The 15,580-nt window shown below is 43.0% G+C and overlaps 1 protein-coding gene across 2 annotated transcripts in view; it reads right to left on the bottom strand.

Moving 5' to 3' along the window:
* The window catches only part of znf704 (zinc finger protein 704), a 49,524-nt gene that overhangs the window by 10,144 nt on the left and 23,800 nt on the right, over positions 1-15,580 (bottom strand). For both annotated transcript variants that reach the window (XM_070984126.1, XM_070984127.1), the window contains exons 3-4: positions 4,871-4,974; positions 3,178-3,455 (exon numbers count right to left, since the gene is read on the bottom strand). In XM_070984126.1, coding sequence (XP_070840227.1) covers positions 3,178-3,455; positions 4,871-4,974 — 382 coding nt within the window. The remainder of the gene's footprint in view (positions 1-3,177; positions 3,456-4,870; positions 4,975-15,580) is intronic.

Genomic DNA, 15,580 nt, shown 5'->3' with positions numbered 1-15,580 from the left:
CGATTAACAATCACAGAGAGAGAGAAAGACGTGCTCTGGTATTCGTCCCTCCTCCACTGATTGTGGTGCTCCAGTTTAATGCCATTGTTTTTTAAAAGCTTGTAAGCGCACCTGGTTGGTACACATGTCATTTGGTACCATGTTGGTTTCGATAGGCTGCATCATTAAGGAGCCTCCTCCACATGTGGCTCACCTGCTGTTGTGAAAACAGACTTTCCAAATGTTATTGGACCGAATGGATCTAATTCTGACAGTGGAAAGATGTGCGCCCACAGCACACAACAGGTGTGTCGCACAGACAGAAGGAGGTGTTGCAGCAGCCGGGACGTGACGCCCTCAGGAGTGAAAGTGATGCAACTGCTGATTTTCTAGAGAGTCGAGATGCAGTATTTGGTCATATTTGGTTCACCTCTATGTTTGTGTATGTAGTCGTATTTTCAAGTATTTTTTTCTGGAACGCTTTGAATTTTGAAAGCACAGTAGGAAGCTGACAATAAACGGGGGAGTGAGGGAGAGGTGAGACGACACTGTATAGAGCTTAGAATTACACATTCGTAAAGTGGTTATTCTGCTATTGAAAAATCGTGTTTTTTGTGCCATAATGCCGACGCTGCCATATTTCACTTCAGTAAATAAGTGAATATTCACTGCACTCTGACGACAAACAAAACAACTTCAGCCTAAATGCTCACAGCTTTACTGCACCTGCTTTCTGTGGAGCTTTCCTGAACACATTTCATCTCAGAGCTGAATGAGGCTGAATAACAGTCAATTTCTCTCTGGTTGTGAGCTCGTGAGGCTCCTGTATTTGTTATCCGTCTACTGTAATTACACCGCTGGCCTCCTAAACAGACTCTACATTGTTTTTCATGAAGAGAAAAGCCATGCGAGCTTTCTCCTTGCCCTCCTGTCTCCCCGCTCGGAGCCATTATAAACGCTTTTATAAGCCTGTCTATCAAACAATTGTTTAGGGGACTGATTTAATTTTGACAATATGTTTTTTTTAATTTTCCTCCTCCTTCCAGACATGCATGCACACACAATCATGTGTCCCACTTGCGTTTTGTCTTTGGGTAACAAAAGCCTGTTCTGTGTGTTACTAGTGTGCGTGTGTGTGCATGTGTGTTATTCCCTTTAAAGGAAGCATTTTACAGTAATTAAATGGTGAGCTCCAAACCGCTTTGTCTTGCCAAGAGAGAAGCAAGAGCACAAGAGGGGGGTGTAGATAATTTCTTGTGAAACCTTGGCATCACACATATAGCGCGTGTGCGTGTGTGTATGTCAACTGAACTGCTATCCAGGCTATTAAAGAGTCAGGTTTTGTCTCCATCCACCCTCCATTCTCGCATTCTTCTTCTTGTGATTCCTGTTAGTCCCTGCTGTATTTCTTCATCCATAACCTCTTTGCCACTTCTAAATGTCTCTCTCTCTCTCTCCCTCTCAGAGCTCTTCTTTGCGACATGTCCCCAATTAATACAGTACAGTGTGCCGATGTGGAGCTAACCCAAAGTCTTTATCGATTTTTAGAGGAGACATGAAGCAGGCACGATCTTTACGTTTGCTGTAGCCGGTATTAAAAGCATTTCTGCTGTTGCAGAGCGGCTGCATGTGGAAACTGAGAAGTAATTATGAAGGGCAAATGTCTGGGGAGGACACACACATGCAGAGCGAGGGGAGAAAGGCAGGAGAGGAAGTGGGGAAGAAAGGGGGACAGAGAGTGAAAGAAGAGATGGATGGATGGTACTGACAGTGAACGACAAACCAGCAAGTACAAGTGCTGATGAGGGGAGAGAGATAAAGAGAGGGAGAGCAAAGCAATATACATCTGAAAAAATAATGAGTGACGCTGAGCTGTGGATGTGATGAGCTGTCAGGACTGTGTAGAAATGAGACCAGCTGAAATGATGAGTGAGAAAGAAACTGTGTGTGTGTGTGTGTGTGTGTGTGTGTGTGTGTGTGTGTGTGTGTGTGTGTGTGTGTGTGTGTGTGTGTGTGTGTGTGTGTGTGTGTGTGTGTGTGTGTGCACTGTGCTCATAAAATCCAGGCAGCAAAGACAAAACTACCACTGGAGCAAAAGGCTGTGTGTCCTTTCCTGTCGCATTTTCATCTCTGTCAATCAGTCAGTCAGAGTCTGAACTACATCCACAACCTCAGTGGTGAATATCACAGTGCGCTGAAGAAGGGAAATCAACCAGCTCGTGTACGTCTGACAGCACATCACAGACCATCTCCTGACCCTCTTCTTCTCAAGAGATCTGATGTTATCAGGAGAACTGCTGCCGCTATCTTTCAAACCCCTTTAATATGTGACTCTATGACTGATCCGCACTGAAATAAATGGGGAATCTTACAGTACTGCTGTGGCTGTTTCTAAACCCTCTAGGGTGCATAAGGTCATGAACAATTTTTATTTTCTACAAAGTGTGAGCTATTTAGACCTTGTCCATACTAACATAGCTTCATCTGAAAATGCAACTTTTTCTCTCCACTTTGGCCCTCTGTACACACTGAGACACTGCACACACCGCATTCTTCACTCCCCAGAACAAATCTTTAAAACACGCTCTGTGTTGAGTAGATAGATCTGAAAATCAGCCTTTTGTTTGATGGGATAACAGAACTTCTAGATATGTGAGCTTGATGTCACGGGGCTGGGTAGCAAAAACAGTCTGTTTTGCTGTAACTTCCTCTGTGATCACTCGATGTATATGTTAACATACTCAACAGTGTTGTAATGATCTTGTATCTACAAGATATATTCAAATATATTTTTTTTAGGACATCTTAGTGATCCTTGGTTAGACTGAATCTGTGTCTTTGCTTGTTGGGTTAATATTTGGACAGGCTTGCTGTGTGTTATGTGTAGGTTGTTTTGTGGCAATTTAAATAAAAATCCCTGAAGTGAGATGTTTGATTGATGTCTCAGTGCTGCAGCGCAGGAATTACTGATTGCCTGGTTAATGGCTCGCATTTAAACACATAATTAAATCACTAATTTGCAATAATTCAACTGTCTGACAACAGAAACAGAAAACATGTAAATGAGAACAACTAAGTTGAGTTCAGCTATCAAAGACACTACAAGTGATGCTGAAGAGCAGGACGTTTAACGAGCTGAGTTTTAGTGGTAGGTGGCTGTGTCTGTCTCTTTTCACTAGATGATGCTGGAGTATTCACCTTGCGCTTGCGAGGGATGGGCTCATCAAAGAGCAGGCTGCTGCCGTCCTGCTCGTCCAGGCTGGGGTCTTCAGGCCCTGCTGGGCCGGGTCCCACGCCGCCCAGGCTGGGCACACGGAAGGGCTTGAAGCTGTCTGCTGAGAGCGGCGGAGAAGGTGTAGAAGGGTTGGACTGGTCACTGGGGGCAGACCAGCTCCAGTAGCCACCCGAAGAACTGTTGCTAGACGGGGTGAAGGGGCCAGCGGAGCCGTTGTCCTTCCACGAACCACTCAGACCCTCTAGAAGATGGAGTTTAACAGAGAGGGGGGAGGATCAGGGGTGTGACAGTGAATTTAACAATAAATCCAACCGCTTCAGTCATATGATGATGATACAACCACAACAAAACATGTGGGTGTTCCTCTGTCAGTGACGGGAGATCAAGACATTCAATTAAATTCAGACAGCTTTATTTGCACTTCACAAAAAAGAGCCTCCCAGCACTACTTTTGTGTGTGACACGAGGAAATAAAGGTTACTTTCTTGTTCTGTTTTTCCGCTGGGACACTTCCAAGGTCTTGTTTTTTTCTTTTTAGATCAAAGATGCGTTTCTTTTGAATAACAGCTACAAAAGGCGTTTCACTTTGTGAAGGTTGAGGCTGGGGAAAACTTTGAGTGTGTAGATGAGTGTGTATGAGAGAGTTTGTGCGTGTCAGACACACAGAGAGAGAGAGAGAGAGAGAGAGAGAGAGAGAGAGAGAGAGAGAGAGAGAGAGAGAGAGAGAGAGAGAGAGAGAGAGGTAAGAGCAGACCTAGTTTGTTTGGTTTAGTGAAGCTGTTTCTTGGTGGGGTGTCTCTGCTCTCAATCTGGCTTCTTTCTTTACGTTTCACAGAAGAGAGGAAGTGGCTCACCGACAAAAAGAAAGCTGCTCTGATATGCATTTGGTTTTGTGGTGCAGAAAAGCAAATTCTCATCCTGACTGAAGCGCTGATAATATCAAGATGAGAAAACACCTTTCAACGAGAGCTGGAGCCAATTCCACGACGCACGGCAGAGCTTGAGAAATAAATGTCATCCATGGCGCTTGGCTTGACTACGGGTGAGCGCGAAGCTTGAGTACCTGCTGTGTGTACTAATGTAAACGCACATTGTATGATCTCCAACATGTGTACATGGGAGTGACATCTGTGCGACTTCATTAAGATTAAACTGCACGATCGGTATTCAAAATCCACTTTGTTCACGTGTGCATGATGTATGTGATGTACGTATAACATCTGACCGCCTGTGTATGTGTGACTGCGATAAACGCCTGCACGGTGGTTGGAGGGGTGGCTGCACGTCTGCTCGCTTGAACGGGCAGTCGGTCGGTTGCACTGACGATCTGAGTGGTTGCACGTGATTGCAGTTACTGGGGGACACTTTGGATTTCCGCCACTGTGACGAGTGGCAGAGATCCAGACTCAGTGTGCTCTTCTGTGGATTTGCAGAAGTCATTGATGAGAGAATCCTAAAGCACAGCAGGTGGCAGCAATTTATCAACTGAAGCTTCCACATGCATTCACTAGATAACAGCTGCGAGGGAATGAAAAGTCAGCGTATAGCAGAACATGCCAGGCTCAGGCGTTTTTCAAGCTGCGAAGTTTACAGAACATTGTATTTGTCGAAAGGACGTCTCCAGTTCATGAGTTGCCTATCGGTTGTGATACTCACCGTTGACTTTGACAGGTGGACTCCTGACCAGCGGGCTGGTGGAGAGACTCGTCAGCACCATGGCAGCCGTCACCTTGTCCATGTCCACTTCCTCCTCTGACCGTCTGTGGGAACAGAAAAAGAGGAGAATTTTAATGAGCATCCGCTGCTCCTGATATATCATCTCATCTTGAGAATCAGATTTTAACAGGCCACAGCGCTCACACCTTACACACACACACACAGACCAGTACCCAAAGTTGGACATGAAGTGGGTGAAGCTCAAGAACACAGTGAGTGAATCCACTCAGCCAGATGTTTTCAGACAAAAATCAGGCCTTCAGGTCTTAAACTCACTCAGCTTTGCATTCTGCTGCAATGTCTGCAACATAGGCTGCTAATTACATGCAAGTTTAAGGGTTTTTATTTTTGGTCCACTGTGGGTGACTGATGCAATCACACAGACACCACTGGAAAAAAAATCAACAACCAACAGCTGAAATGCTACAATGCAAAATAAAAATAAATGTAAAGCTAAACTAGACTGATGTGGGTCTTGCATTGAATCCCTAAAGCCTGTATTATCAACATAAGCTTGCACACACCAGCCAATCCATATGGCCAAACCACACATATTTGTTTCTTCTAATTGGTGGGCAGCAAACACGCACTAGTAGGCAAGTGTCTTAATCTTCTCGCATGTATTCCTCAGAGAGAGGCAATAAGTGATCGAAGAAATGTCAATAGCCTTATTACTGACAGTACACCTATGGTACATGCTCATTATCAACGTAACAAGCAGTGTCTGTGAGCGTGTGTGTCAATGTGCGTGTGTGATTTGTTCCTGAGAAGGCACACCTTTGATGTGTGTGTGGGGAAACCAAATGATCAAACTCAGTTCTATTACAATGATGAAATCTCCTGCTGCCTTAGAAAAACATGACATCAGCCATCACCGACTTGTGCCGGTGGCTGAGATCAAACGGTAGGTTACGCTGCATCTTAATTGGTGCGTTGCCAGCAAGGCAACCAACGGTGGAAATAAATAACCCATCTTTCACTTTGCTAATACCTGTCAAACAGCAAATTCCCACTTAGAAGTTATGTAAAATCTGTGACATGATGCAACATTTATTCTCCTCCATCACCACTTGTGTCTGTACTGAACTCATCTACTGGCTACACTGGTCTGATCAGGAGTCTTTTTTTAAAAAAATGTGTTAAAAGTTAATGAGAAGACACAAACAGATGTGGATTTGCTCAGCTTGCTGCAAACTGTGGCGAAGACTCACCCGCTGGTGGTGGACATGTTTTCACTAGTACTAAAAATCTGCATTTATCATGAGCTCTATGAAAGAAAGAGAGAAGGAACAAGGAATATAAGAGAATTTGGATTTCCTACTAAACTAAACATCTATACCGTCCAATGGCGCACTGAGATTAAAGATGTGGGGCCGAATCCATCTAGAAACTCCACAGCTGTGTCTTCCCATTTCAATTAAATCAACACTGAGCTCGTCGGTCATGCTGCAGTCCCCTGTAAAGCATGTTGAGAGAAAAAGATAGGAGACGTTTCATGACTCACACCCCCCCCGTAACTGGGGCAGCAATTTGCACCCCGAGAGATCACAGCCCAAAGAATACTGTACAACTAAGACCAACAATGGAGAAGTTTAAGAACAACAGTGTTGAACTTGCTGAGAGGCCCAGTCGAAGCCCAGACGTGACTCCCGATGTTTATTTTTAGGATGGCTTTAAGGCACAGATGCTCCCCATCCAAGTTGACCGAGCTTAAGCAAATGCAGAAAAAAGAAAGCCCCAAAATCCAGATGTGCAAAGCTAACACAGATGTGTTTAAGATGACCTAGAGGGCTCAAATCAGCCAAAATCCCACAAACTGAGCGTGGGTGAAATGAGATACTGTATTTCTACCTCTTAAAGGACAATAAAGACACATTTTCACATTAAATTATCAAAAACCTATTGAGTTTCCTGAAGCATTCATTATGGATTATGTCTTCTCTTTGAATGCCTATATGCTGATCCCATGAGTAAACCTTTTCCATACTGGGAAACAAAGGCTGCAGAGAATAAAGCGCTGGGCAGCAGAGCAGCTCTCACTGTTCTGGCAGTTCTACTGAGAACAATTTTTGATTGGATTTTTTCTGTTTTACCACAGCGCTCTTTGGCACAAGTTGACAACCCCTAAATGTTTTATATACATACTTTTGACAACCCCACCCCCAAAATCATCATTTTTTCCAGCACAAATGTTCAGAGTTTGCACTGTAATGAGCAACTGGCAGAGCTGCAGAGGTCCTGTTTATGTGCAGATGAGGAGACAATAGAACATCATGCGCGCCTGACCTCCACCACACAGGTGTGTTTATGTTTCTCAGCAGCTCAATGCTAACTAGAGATGGCATTGTTGACTGTAGTGCAGCTGTACTAAGACCTTAGTCTGGGCCGTCAGTGCCTGCTGAAGGTTCACAGCCTGCGTTAAAGAAGCAAACTGAGAAAGAGGGGAGATCTTTTCTAAATGAGAGCAGACTTTTGGAGGATTTCTGAATTATTTTTGGGTCGTATCAGTTTCAGTGTTAGAGCACACAGCAATTTCACCAGTAAAATGATATAAGCTGTAATTTATGTAGTAGAGCTTTGCAGTCAATTTTGATTTCTGAACATTTGTGTAAAATATAAAAAATGCTACAACTGACCCCTCGGGCCTATATCTATAAAACAATATGGCAACAGAGTTTAATCTATTAATAATTGTGTATTTAGAGAATTTTTTGGTAGTGTTTTTTTTTTGGGGGGGGGGGTGATGACATCATGAAATATGATAACAGACATTCAAAGCTTCCTTAAAAAACCTCAATAAAAGCTTCAAATGTAGAAAAGTGATATTCAGTTCAGCCCTACAGGACAGCACAACATTCATATATGATAACATTTGCTGACTCTCCTGTACATGAACTAAATACAACATATGGATCTCATGGACAGACTCTTAAAAGTTAGTGTCTTCTTATAAATAATTTCTTCAACATTAATGTGAGAGCCATCAAAAGTGCATTTACTTCACAGGCAAAATGGAGAGATTGGGTTACCCTGTGAGAAGAGAAGATAGCATTCGCTAACAAAGAAAGAGCCTCAGCCTCCATTAGCTGATGTCTAATTTATTACCCTTTTCACTGTTGAATATGATGTCATTACAGCCTCCACATAAATCAAGAAATGAAGCCGCACACACAACTGACACTTTTACCCATAACCCCCCAACCCACGCCGCCGTAAAACCACTTCCTGGTCACCTTGGGAAGCCATCATGTGACTGGAGATGTTATCTCCATGGCAACAGTGACAGACAATAATTACTGGGTGCTTTTGTCTATCTTGAAATATGAAAGAGTAAATCTCAGAAAAACACATTAGGAGGAGTAATAATTAAGACATGATGTATGAGAGGGAGCGAGAGAGGGAGCAGGAAGGGGAATTTCCCAAATCACATTTGCCATTAGAGGTCTTATCAAACTAAGTTTTCATCCAAGTGCTTATTACTGCTATAATTAGCACACACTGAGAGCATGTGTGTTTGTGTGACATGTTGGGACACATGCTACACAGGAGACAGCGAGGGGTGGTTAACAAATTGTTAAGTGAATTCTGATAAATGAGTTTCATATGTTGGCATGTTCGTGCTTCGCTGTATGTGCCAGTGTACGTGTGTGCGTGTGTGTGTGTGTGTGTGTGTGTGTGTGTTTTAATATTCTTACGTCGCTAACTTGCAATAAAACATCCTCCAATATCTGATCCCCGAGGCTCCCTGAGAGGAACAATATCGTGGACGTACAGCGAGAAAGTTAAGAGCTTGTTTACTAATGCAGATCACATGAAACAGATCCATGTAACGTTATCTTGCTGCTGGCTAGTCATAAATGGAAAATGAATTTATCTTCAGGGGACAAACAAACATATTGCTGTTGAGGCTTCTAATGTTGTTAATACCTTCAAAGACTCCCAAGCTGCTTTAAATGACCTGGAAAAAAGGACACTGACTCTTTAATTGATATGTACTCTGCTGAGACTGCATCACCTACGGTGTGAATTATCTCTATCTTCGTCAGACCTGACATCAACTGAAGTTTTTTTATGCAAATGCATCACTATCTACCAGACAACACTCTCATTATTAGATCATTTCACAGGTACATACAGGGCTACACTTCATTTTAAAGGTGGTTATAATGGACCCTGCTCAATATCTAAACGCTCTTATCAGCAATTGCTAACATAAGCTTTTAATTACAAGCAATAAGACAAACACAAATGGTAAAAGAACTAACATTTACTTTCACTGTTGATTAATGTGCCTATTATGTCGATTAATTGATGAATTGTTTTGGTCAATAAAATGTCCACCATCTCTGACCAGCAAACACTCACATCTGAGAAGCTGAACCCAGAAAATGTTTGAAAAAGTCTTCTGTCAGTTTACAAACTGATTAATCAACTGATGCTGTCAGCTCTGAAGACAATCCATTTGAGGAGACAACACGCTCTGCTTGCAAAGTATTTAAACTGCTTTCACATTTATGGAGTTAATGAGCCTGATGTGGCTCGGGCTCGATACGCAGACGACCATTCTCCTTATTTTTCTGTCTTAAAATGTTAATGCCAGATGTAAACGGGGCTGAAGAAGAGTTTGCATGAAGAAATGAAACTTGCTTTTATATCTAGTAGCCTTGACCCAGCTTGATTTGAAACAGAGTTTCGTCTGATGGGCAAGGCCCTCATCAAACGTGGAGGAGGTACCGAGCAAGTTGTGAAAATTGAGAATATCAAGAACACATGTTGAAGACAGAGATTACAAAGTGAAGGAGTTAAAATTAGAGTCATAGATGAGCTGGGATTCCTCCCTGTGAGGGTACAGAGATACAAGTAAAACAACAGCTCCCTCTTCAGGGGTTCTGATGAGCTTGGTGCGAGATATGGCTGTTTGCCCATCTGCCAATGGGCTGTGTGTGTGTGTGCGCTAAAACTTCCCTAGACAGATGTGCCAACTCCTTTTTTTAGGTAACACAAAACAAAGGGCCTGGCTGAGAGCAAATAAGACAGGAGGGAGGGCAGGGTGAGGGCGTAGGTGTGTGAGGCCAAGTCTCCACCATTGTGGGGGACAGGCAGTGTCCAGTTTCAAACATAACACTGGGCAGGGGGAGAGACAATAACAGGGGTTCAAGTTACTGTGGCCATCTCAGTCTGACAGGTAGAGGTGGTCCAATGAAACGTGGTTTTTTGGAATAAAGTGCCATTATTCTTAAAGAAGGATAATATAAACTTCTTTCTTTTCAGAACAACACTGAATAATTTAGTGGATGATAAAAGCTAAACACTCAGCACAATTAGGGTTGCTCACACCTGTAAGCAACCCAGTATGAGCCAGAGCAGCCTTTGGAGCAGCTGGGAGTCAAGTACCTTTGCTTAAGTAAAATTCAGCAGTGCTTCAGAGATTACAAAGGGCAATTCATACCCTTAACATGCCCAGAAATACAAACATTACTTCCACTTCAACCCAAAATTCTTGAAAACACATTTCCTAGAAGTGAAACTGCTGTTCAAATCTTCTACTGCTCCTGGAACAACATTTGGCTGCAGACACACAGCTCACCATCCCTCCACTTAAAGCTAATGAGGGAAAACAAAATGATCGCAGGTCACAGTTCAGGTACGACACAGTGCAATACGCTGCTTAGGATTTGTAACAAACTCCCTCTCTAAACTAATTCAGAATAAATGGGCCAAGGAAAATCTTCATACGCGCACACGCAAATACACAAACCCCTTGTAGCTTTAGCTCGCATGTTACCCAAAAACTATCCATCAGTTGTAATGAAGGCAGCTGAAAGGTGTGGTGGTTTGCAGGAATTCCCCTGAAACAAAGGCCAGCGCTGCCAAGCACACCCCTCACTCCTACACTCTGCTGCTGCCTGTACGCCGTCCTCTCTCCTCTTCCTCCCTTCAGCCCTGCTGGACTCCCTTTAAACTCTCTCTGCCTCTCGCTCCCTCCCACACTTTGAGCTTTTTTTGTTGACTTTGTCAACTTTTGTTGCTGCCAGTCACACTGTGAGCGGAGTAAGCGAGCAAAAAAGACAGCAACAAGGACTGTGTGTGTGTGTGTGTGCGCGCGTGCGTGTTTGTGCGTGCGTGTGTTGGGGTGGGCCTGTCTCTTTGATGCTGAGCAGTGCAGGGAGGTCTTCTCGTTTATTACAGCCACTGGACTATAACGCCTATTTCCTCCTCAATAAGCTCATATAAATCAGAAAGCTCCTCCACTACCATGTGCTTATCTGATCTCTTCACACACACGCACGCACGCACACACACACACACACACACTCGCCATCAAAGCCACAAAAGGAATCTGCATATGACACGGGGCTAACATGCATGAAGGGCACAGCTTTTGATTGGCAGATGTGTATGAAGGGGCACACGCAGGAATTTTCTTTGACATGCTTGTGTGCATCACTCAGGCTCTTACAGATGCTACAGATAATAGCCCTTTGTTGAAAAACACACATCCCAAAAACAGCATTTCAATAAAACCTGAGAAATATACAAAGGGGTTTATTGTAGCACTGTGCTGCTTTTTCAATTTCCTGTGAAGAAGTGTGTATGTGCGAGGCCTATACCTATCACACACATGAGGGTGAATGTGCGGTCTGGACAGGTGCTGCCGGCAGCTGCAGGCTGACGTGTGCCTTGACGAGCACATGGGTTACAAGAGGGACCCATTTTTATGGACACAATAGGAGTTTTACTACACTCAGAGGTGATGTCCAAAATAACTAATCTTGCCTTGGTGTCATCTGTTGGCTGCTGGTGGTGTATGTACTGGCACTGGATGGTGAACATGCCCTGCTAGCTGTTAGGATGCCGTCATCTGCGATGCAAGTTATCAAAACTGATTTCCAGCCAAATTAGCAGCTTTAGGGCTGCTCATATTCTCAACAATCGTTTGATAGATTGCTATAAATTTTATGTATAAATGTATTATATGTTTTTGAGTGGCATGCCAACAACCATGCATCCCAGAGGATATGTATTCAGCCTCAGCTCTCACTTCTACATCGTGTTTAGTGCTAATCAGCAGATGTTAGCATGCCTACACATTACAATTACATGTTAAACATTAAGTACCTGCTAAACATCAGCACATTAACACTGTCACTCTGAGTATAGCAAGCTGACATTAGCATTTACCTCAAAGCACCTCTGCGCCTAAGTGTATCTGAACACACCTGCTAGCATGGCTGTAGTCTCCATTTTTGTATGCATGATCTATTCTTTAGTGATTCCTCATATTCTTTGCCTTAATTGAGGGAATAATCTCAATTCAACACATTACATTTTGTTTTGCGGGTGTTTTCTATAATTGCCATATGTTTCATTTTACATGAACCATGAATGAATAAAATGAATGGAGCACATGAATGTTTGGTTGGTTACCAGTCTGTCAACTTCACTTATGGTATCAGAGATCAAATAAAATGTTAATATGGCACTGATATCAAAATCTAAATCTGTTACTATTGCCTGTATGCAAACACACACACAAAAAAAATCAAAGGACCAAGACATCTTCCTTGCCATAACAACATATGTGCTGGCCTGGCAGCCAGCTCCTTGAAATAGGAGCCACCGGCATCTTTCCCTTCACGCAGACTCTGCTTCAGCTCTTAGAGCAGAAGCCAAACCTCCATCTGATTCACTGTAACTCGAGCTTTACGATGAACTGTAGCCTGGATCAGTGTTCGTCCACTGCTGAAAGCTCATCCCCTCTCCTTACAAACGCCAACATACCCTCATTCAAAGTTGATAAACTGTTGATACATTACGTCAGAAACATTCAAGATGAAGTTGGTTTTTAATTACAACACGTAATGGGACTGAAAGGTGGAGCATTATCTGACCAGAGAATAAACTTATCCTCCACATAGGGAATTGATTTTACAGCAATTTAATAACCGTCTTGTTTGTTGATTTGGAGAAACACGATCATAATGAAAAGCCTGGAATAAATTGTCAGACATAACTGGAGCAGGATGGGTTTTTCTTTGTGTGAAATCTACAGACTCAAACCTTTGGTCCAGCTGATTACTGCCTCCGTTATAAAATACCATGAATTGAATTTTGTGCTTCATTGAACATAGTTTGTCATGAACGCAACTGTGTAGTAGATAATCCCTCGTTAATTTTGACTGAAAGGTTGTCCCAATTTGAACCTATCTATAACTAATTCATGGTTGTTTGGTGTATGCTGCTGTGCATTCTATTGTTTTGCATTATTTGCATGAATGTCATGACAAACACGAAGGTCTAACAGCGTATCACCTATACTTTAACACCGGATCTTAACATGAGATCTAACTACAAAAGCTAGAAGATGGGGTGAGCCAACTTCTTCCTTCTTCTTCCTGTTAGCCACTAGATTTCACTTTCATTAGTAAAGAGAGGGCAATGAAGACATCATATTGCCGACTTTCAAAGCTTTCAAGATGAAAGGCGGAAACAGAAATTGCTTTGTACAGTTTATATCAATCAAACCCAAAAGAACACAGACTGTTCTGCAGGTATGACAAACAAGGCACTGGTAGAAGAGGCAGAGCAACGTGTCTTTTATCTAATAGTTTATGGGTCTTCCTCTAAATTTGTAATTTGTGTTTGTGATTAATCTGTTTTTCCTGAAGGAACCACCTGTGCTCCCACCCAAAAGCACCACGACCATCTTTAAAAGCCAAGAAAAGGCTGCACACAGTCTGCCATAATGCACTGCATAGAGAACAGCTGATTGAATGTATAAGGCCTGTCACGTATAGAACAGAAGAGCTGATGAAGTCATTAACACTCAACAATATTATTGCTGAGAGCCACACTGTGTCTAATCATCGCCATTTGCTAGCAGCTAATTAGCTCACTACGCATTAGCATGTTTAAGTTGCCTGCCTCTCTTTGTATCTGCCCTCCAAACACACACCAACACACACACTTGAGTAAAGGATACGGCGCTATATACAGACACATTTTTACACATGAGTAAGCGACAGTGTGCGCAGATGGAAACCGTGTTTGTTAGTTCCCGTTTTTAAACAACTTCATTTAAACAACTCTAACAGACACACACCATGTTGTGAACGCCCTCTGGTAAGAGCAAAACAGGGTGTGGCGTACATTACCTGGGCATGGAGCCAAAGACCCTCTGTGTGTGTATAATGTGTGTTGCTTCTTCATGCGTCTGCAGACGGGCAGTTACAGCTGCACGGTAGCTACACTGAGCTATTTGCAGATCAAGAGGGCATGGCTTTTTACTGCATGTCTATCCACGTTTTGCTTTGCATTTGTCCGTTTCTGCTTCTAATGCGCCAAGACTGGATGAGTTACGCTTCATGTTGTAAATGGATAAAATAAGTCGACACCGACCTGCCGACACGCATAGCCTCACTCTCACATATGATTTTCTTAGTGAGTGCTTTTTAGTCTTCCTCGCCCTATGCTGGAGTAAAGCAGATTTCCAGTCTCACAGTGAGAAGTGGGGAAAAACAACAGTCTCTCTCTGTGTTGCTCTTTAGCCTAGTTATGCATCTACACACTCCACCACTGGGAGACGGAGAGCATGTGCGCGCACACACACGTAAAACTTACTGTACACCCATGCACACATAAAATTGGAAATTAGATCATACATGTAAACAGAGACACGCACAGGGGAGGAACTTTGACTTAGATGTAAGAGTTAGCTAAACAAATGCAGAATTAAATGTGCTTTAAAAAGCCCATAGGCTTGATTCTTTCTTCCTTCTTCTTCTTCTTTTATTTGTGACAGCTTAAAACAATGTTTTCATCATCATCTGGAACACAAAGACTTTGAGCTGCACTGAAACACTCAGGCAATTGTCTCCAAGTGCTTGGGACTCAAAAGGTATTTAACTAGACCATATATTCATGAATGTTGTGGATCAGCAAACCTTTTGAATGGTGCTGCTAAATGTTGTCATATAAGCCGCACAAGTATCTTCTACATCAGTTTGTAGTGGGTCTGCTGACCGAGAGGTGTTCCAGCACCATAAAACTAGGCAATATTCCAGTTTCTGCATCTCCTTTTGCATTTCTAATAAAATGAAGGACGTAAAAGGAGGCGTGCAGGACTGCTTTGTTTATGATACGGTGTTAACCTATTTTGCATGAATGGATATCCTTTGAACTCGAAGGTAAACATGTCATGACAAAGGGTGTGCTTAGCGACATGTAAATGGCTGAGGCAGAGGGATGGGTAAGCGTATGAAAGATTTAAGTCTCCAGGTAGTGTGTGTCTGTGTTTATATAAGAAAACAGCCACAGGGTAGAGAACCAGGTCTTCAGTGAGAGTGTGTGTGTGTGTGTGTGTGTGTGTGTGTGTGTGTGTGTGTGTGTGTGTCAGGTTGACGTATATAAGTCCTGATTTCTTCCCATTTCACATCCATAAAGACAGAGTTAAGCCCTTGAGCGACAGAAGCGAGGGAAACTGATCATCCACTCTCTCCGCTGCAATTTACCTTTTAATACACCCTTTGATTGACACACACACACACACACACACACACACACACACACACACACACACACACACACACACGCGCGCTTCAGCAGTGTGCCCTAGATTCACACTATAGGTTGGGGTTCCTGCATACAGCC

The sequence above is a fragment of the Chaetodon trifascialis genome, chromosome 17 (genome assembly GCF_039877785.1).
Source record: "Chaetodon trifascialis isolate fChaTrf1 chromosome 17, fChaTrf1.hap1, whole genome shotgun sequence".
Taxonomy (NCBI): Eukaryota; Metazoa; Chordata; class Actinopteri; order Chaetodontiformes; family Chaetodontidae; genus Chaetodon; species Chaetodon trifascialis.
Note: the sequence above shows the minus strand (reverse complement) of the source record. Positions and strands in the feature narration are given on the sequence as shown.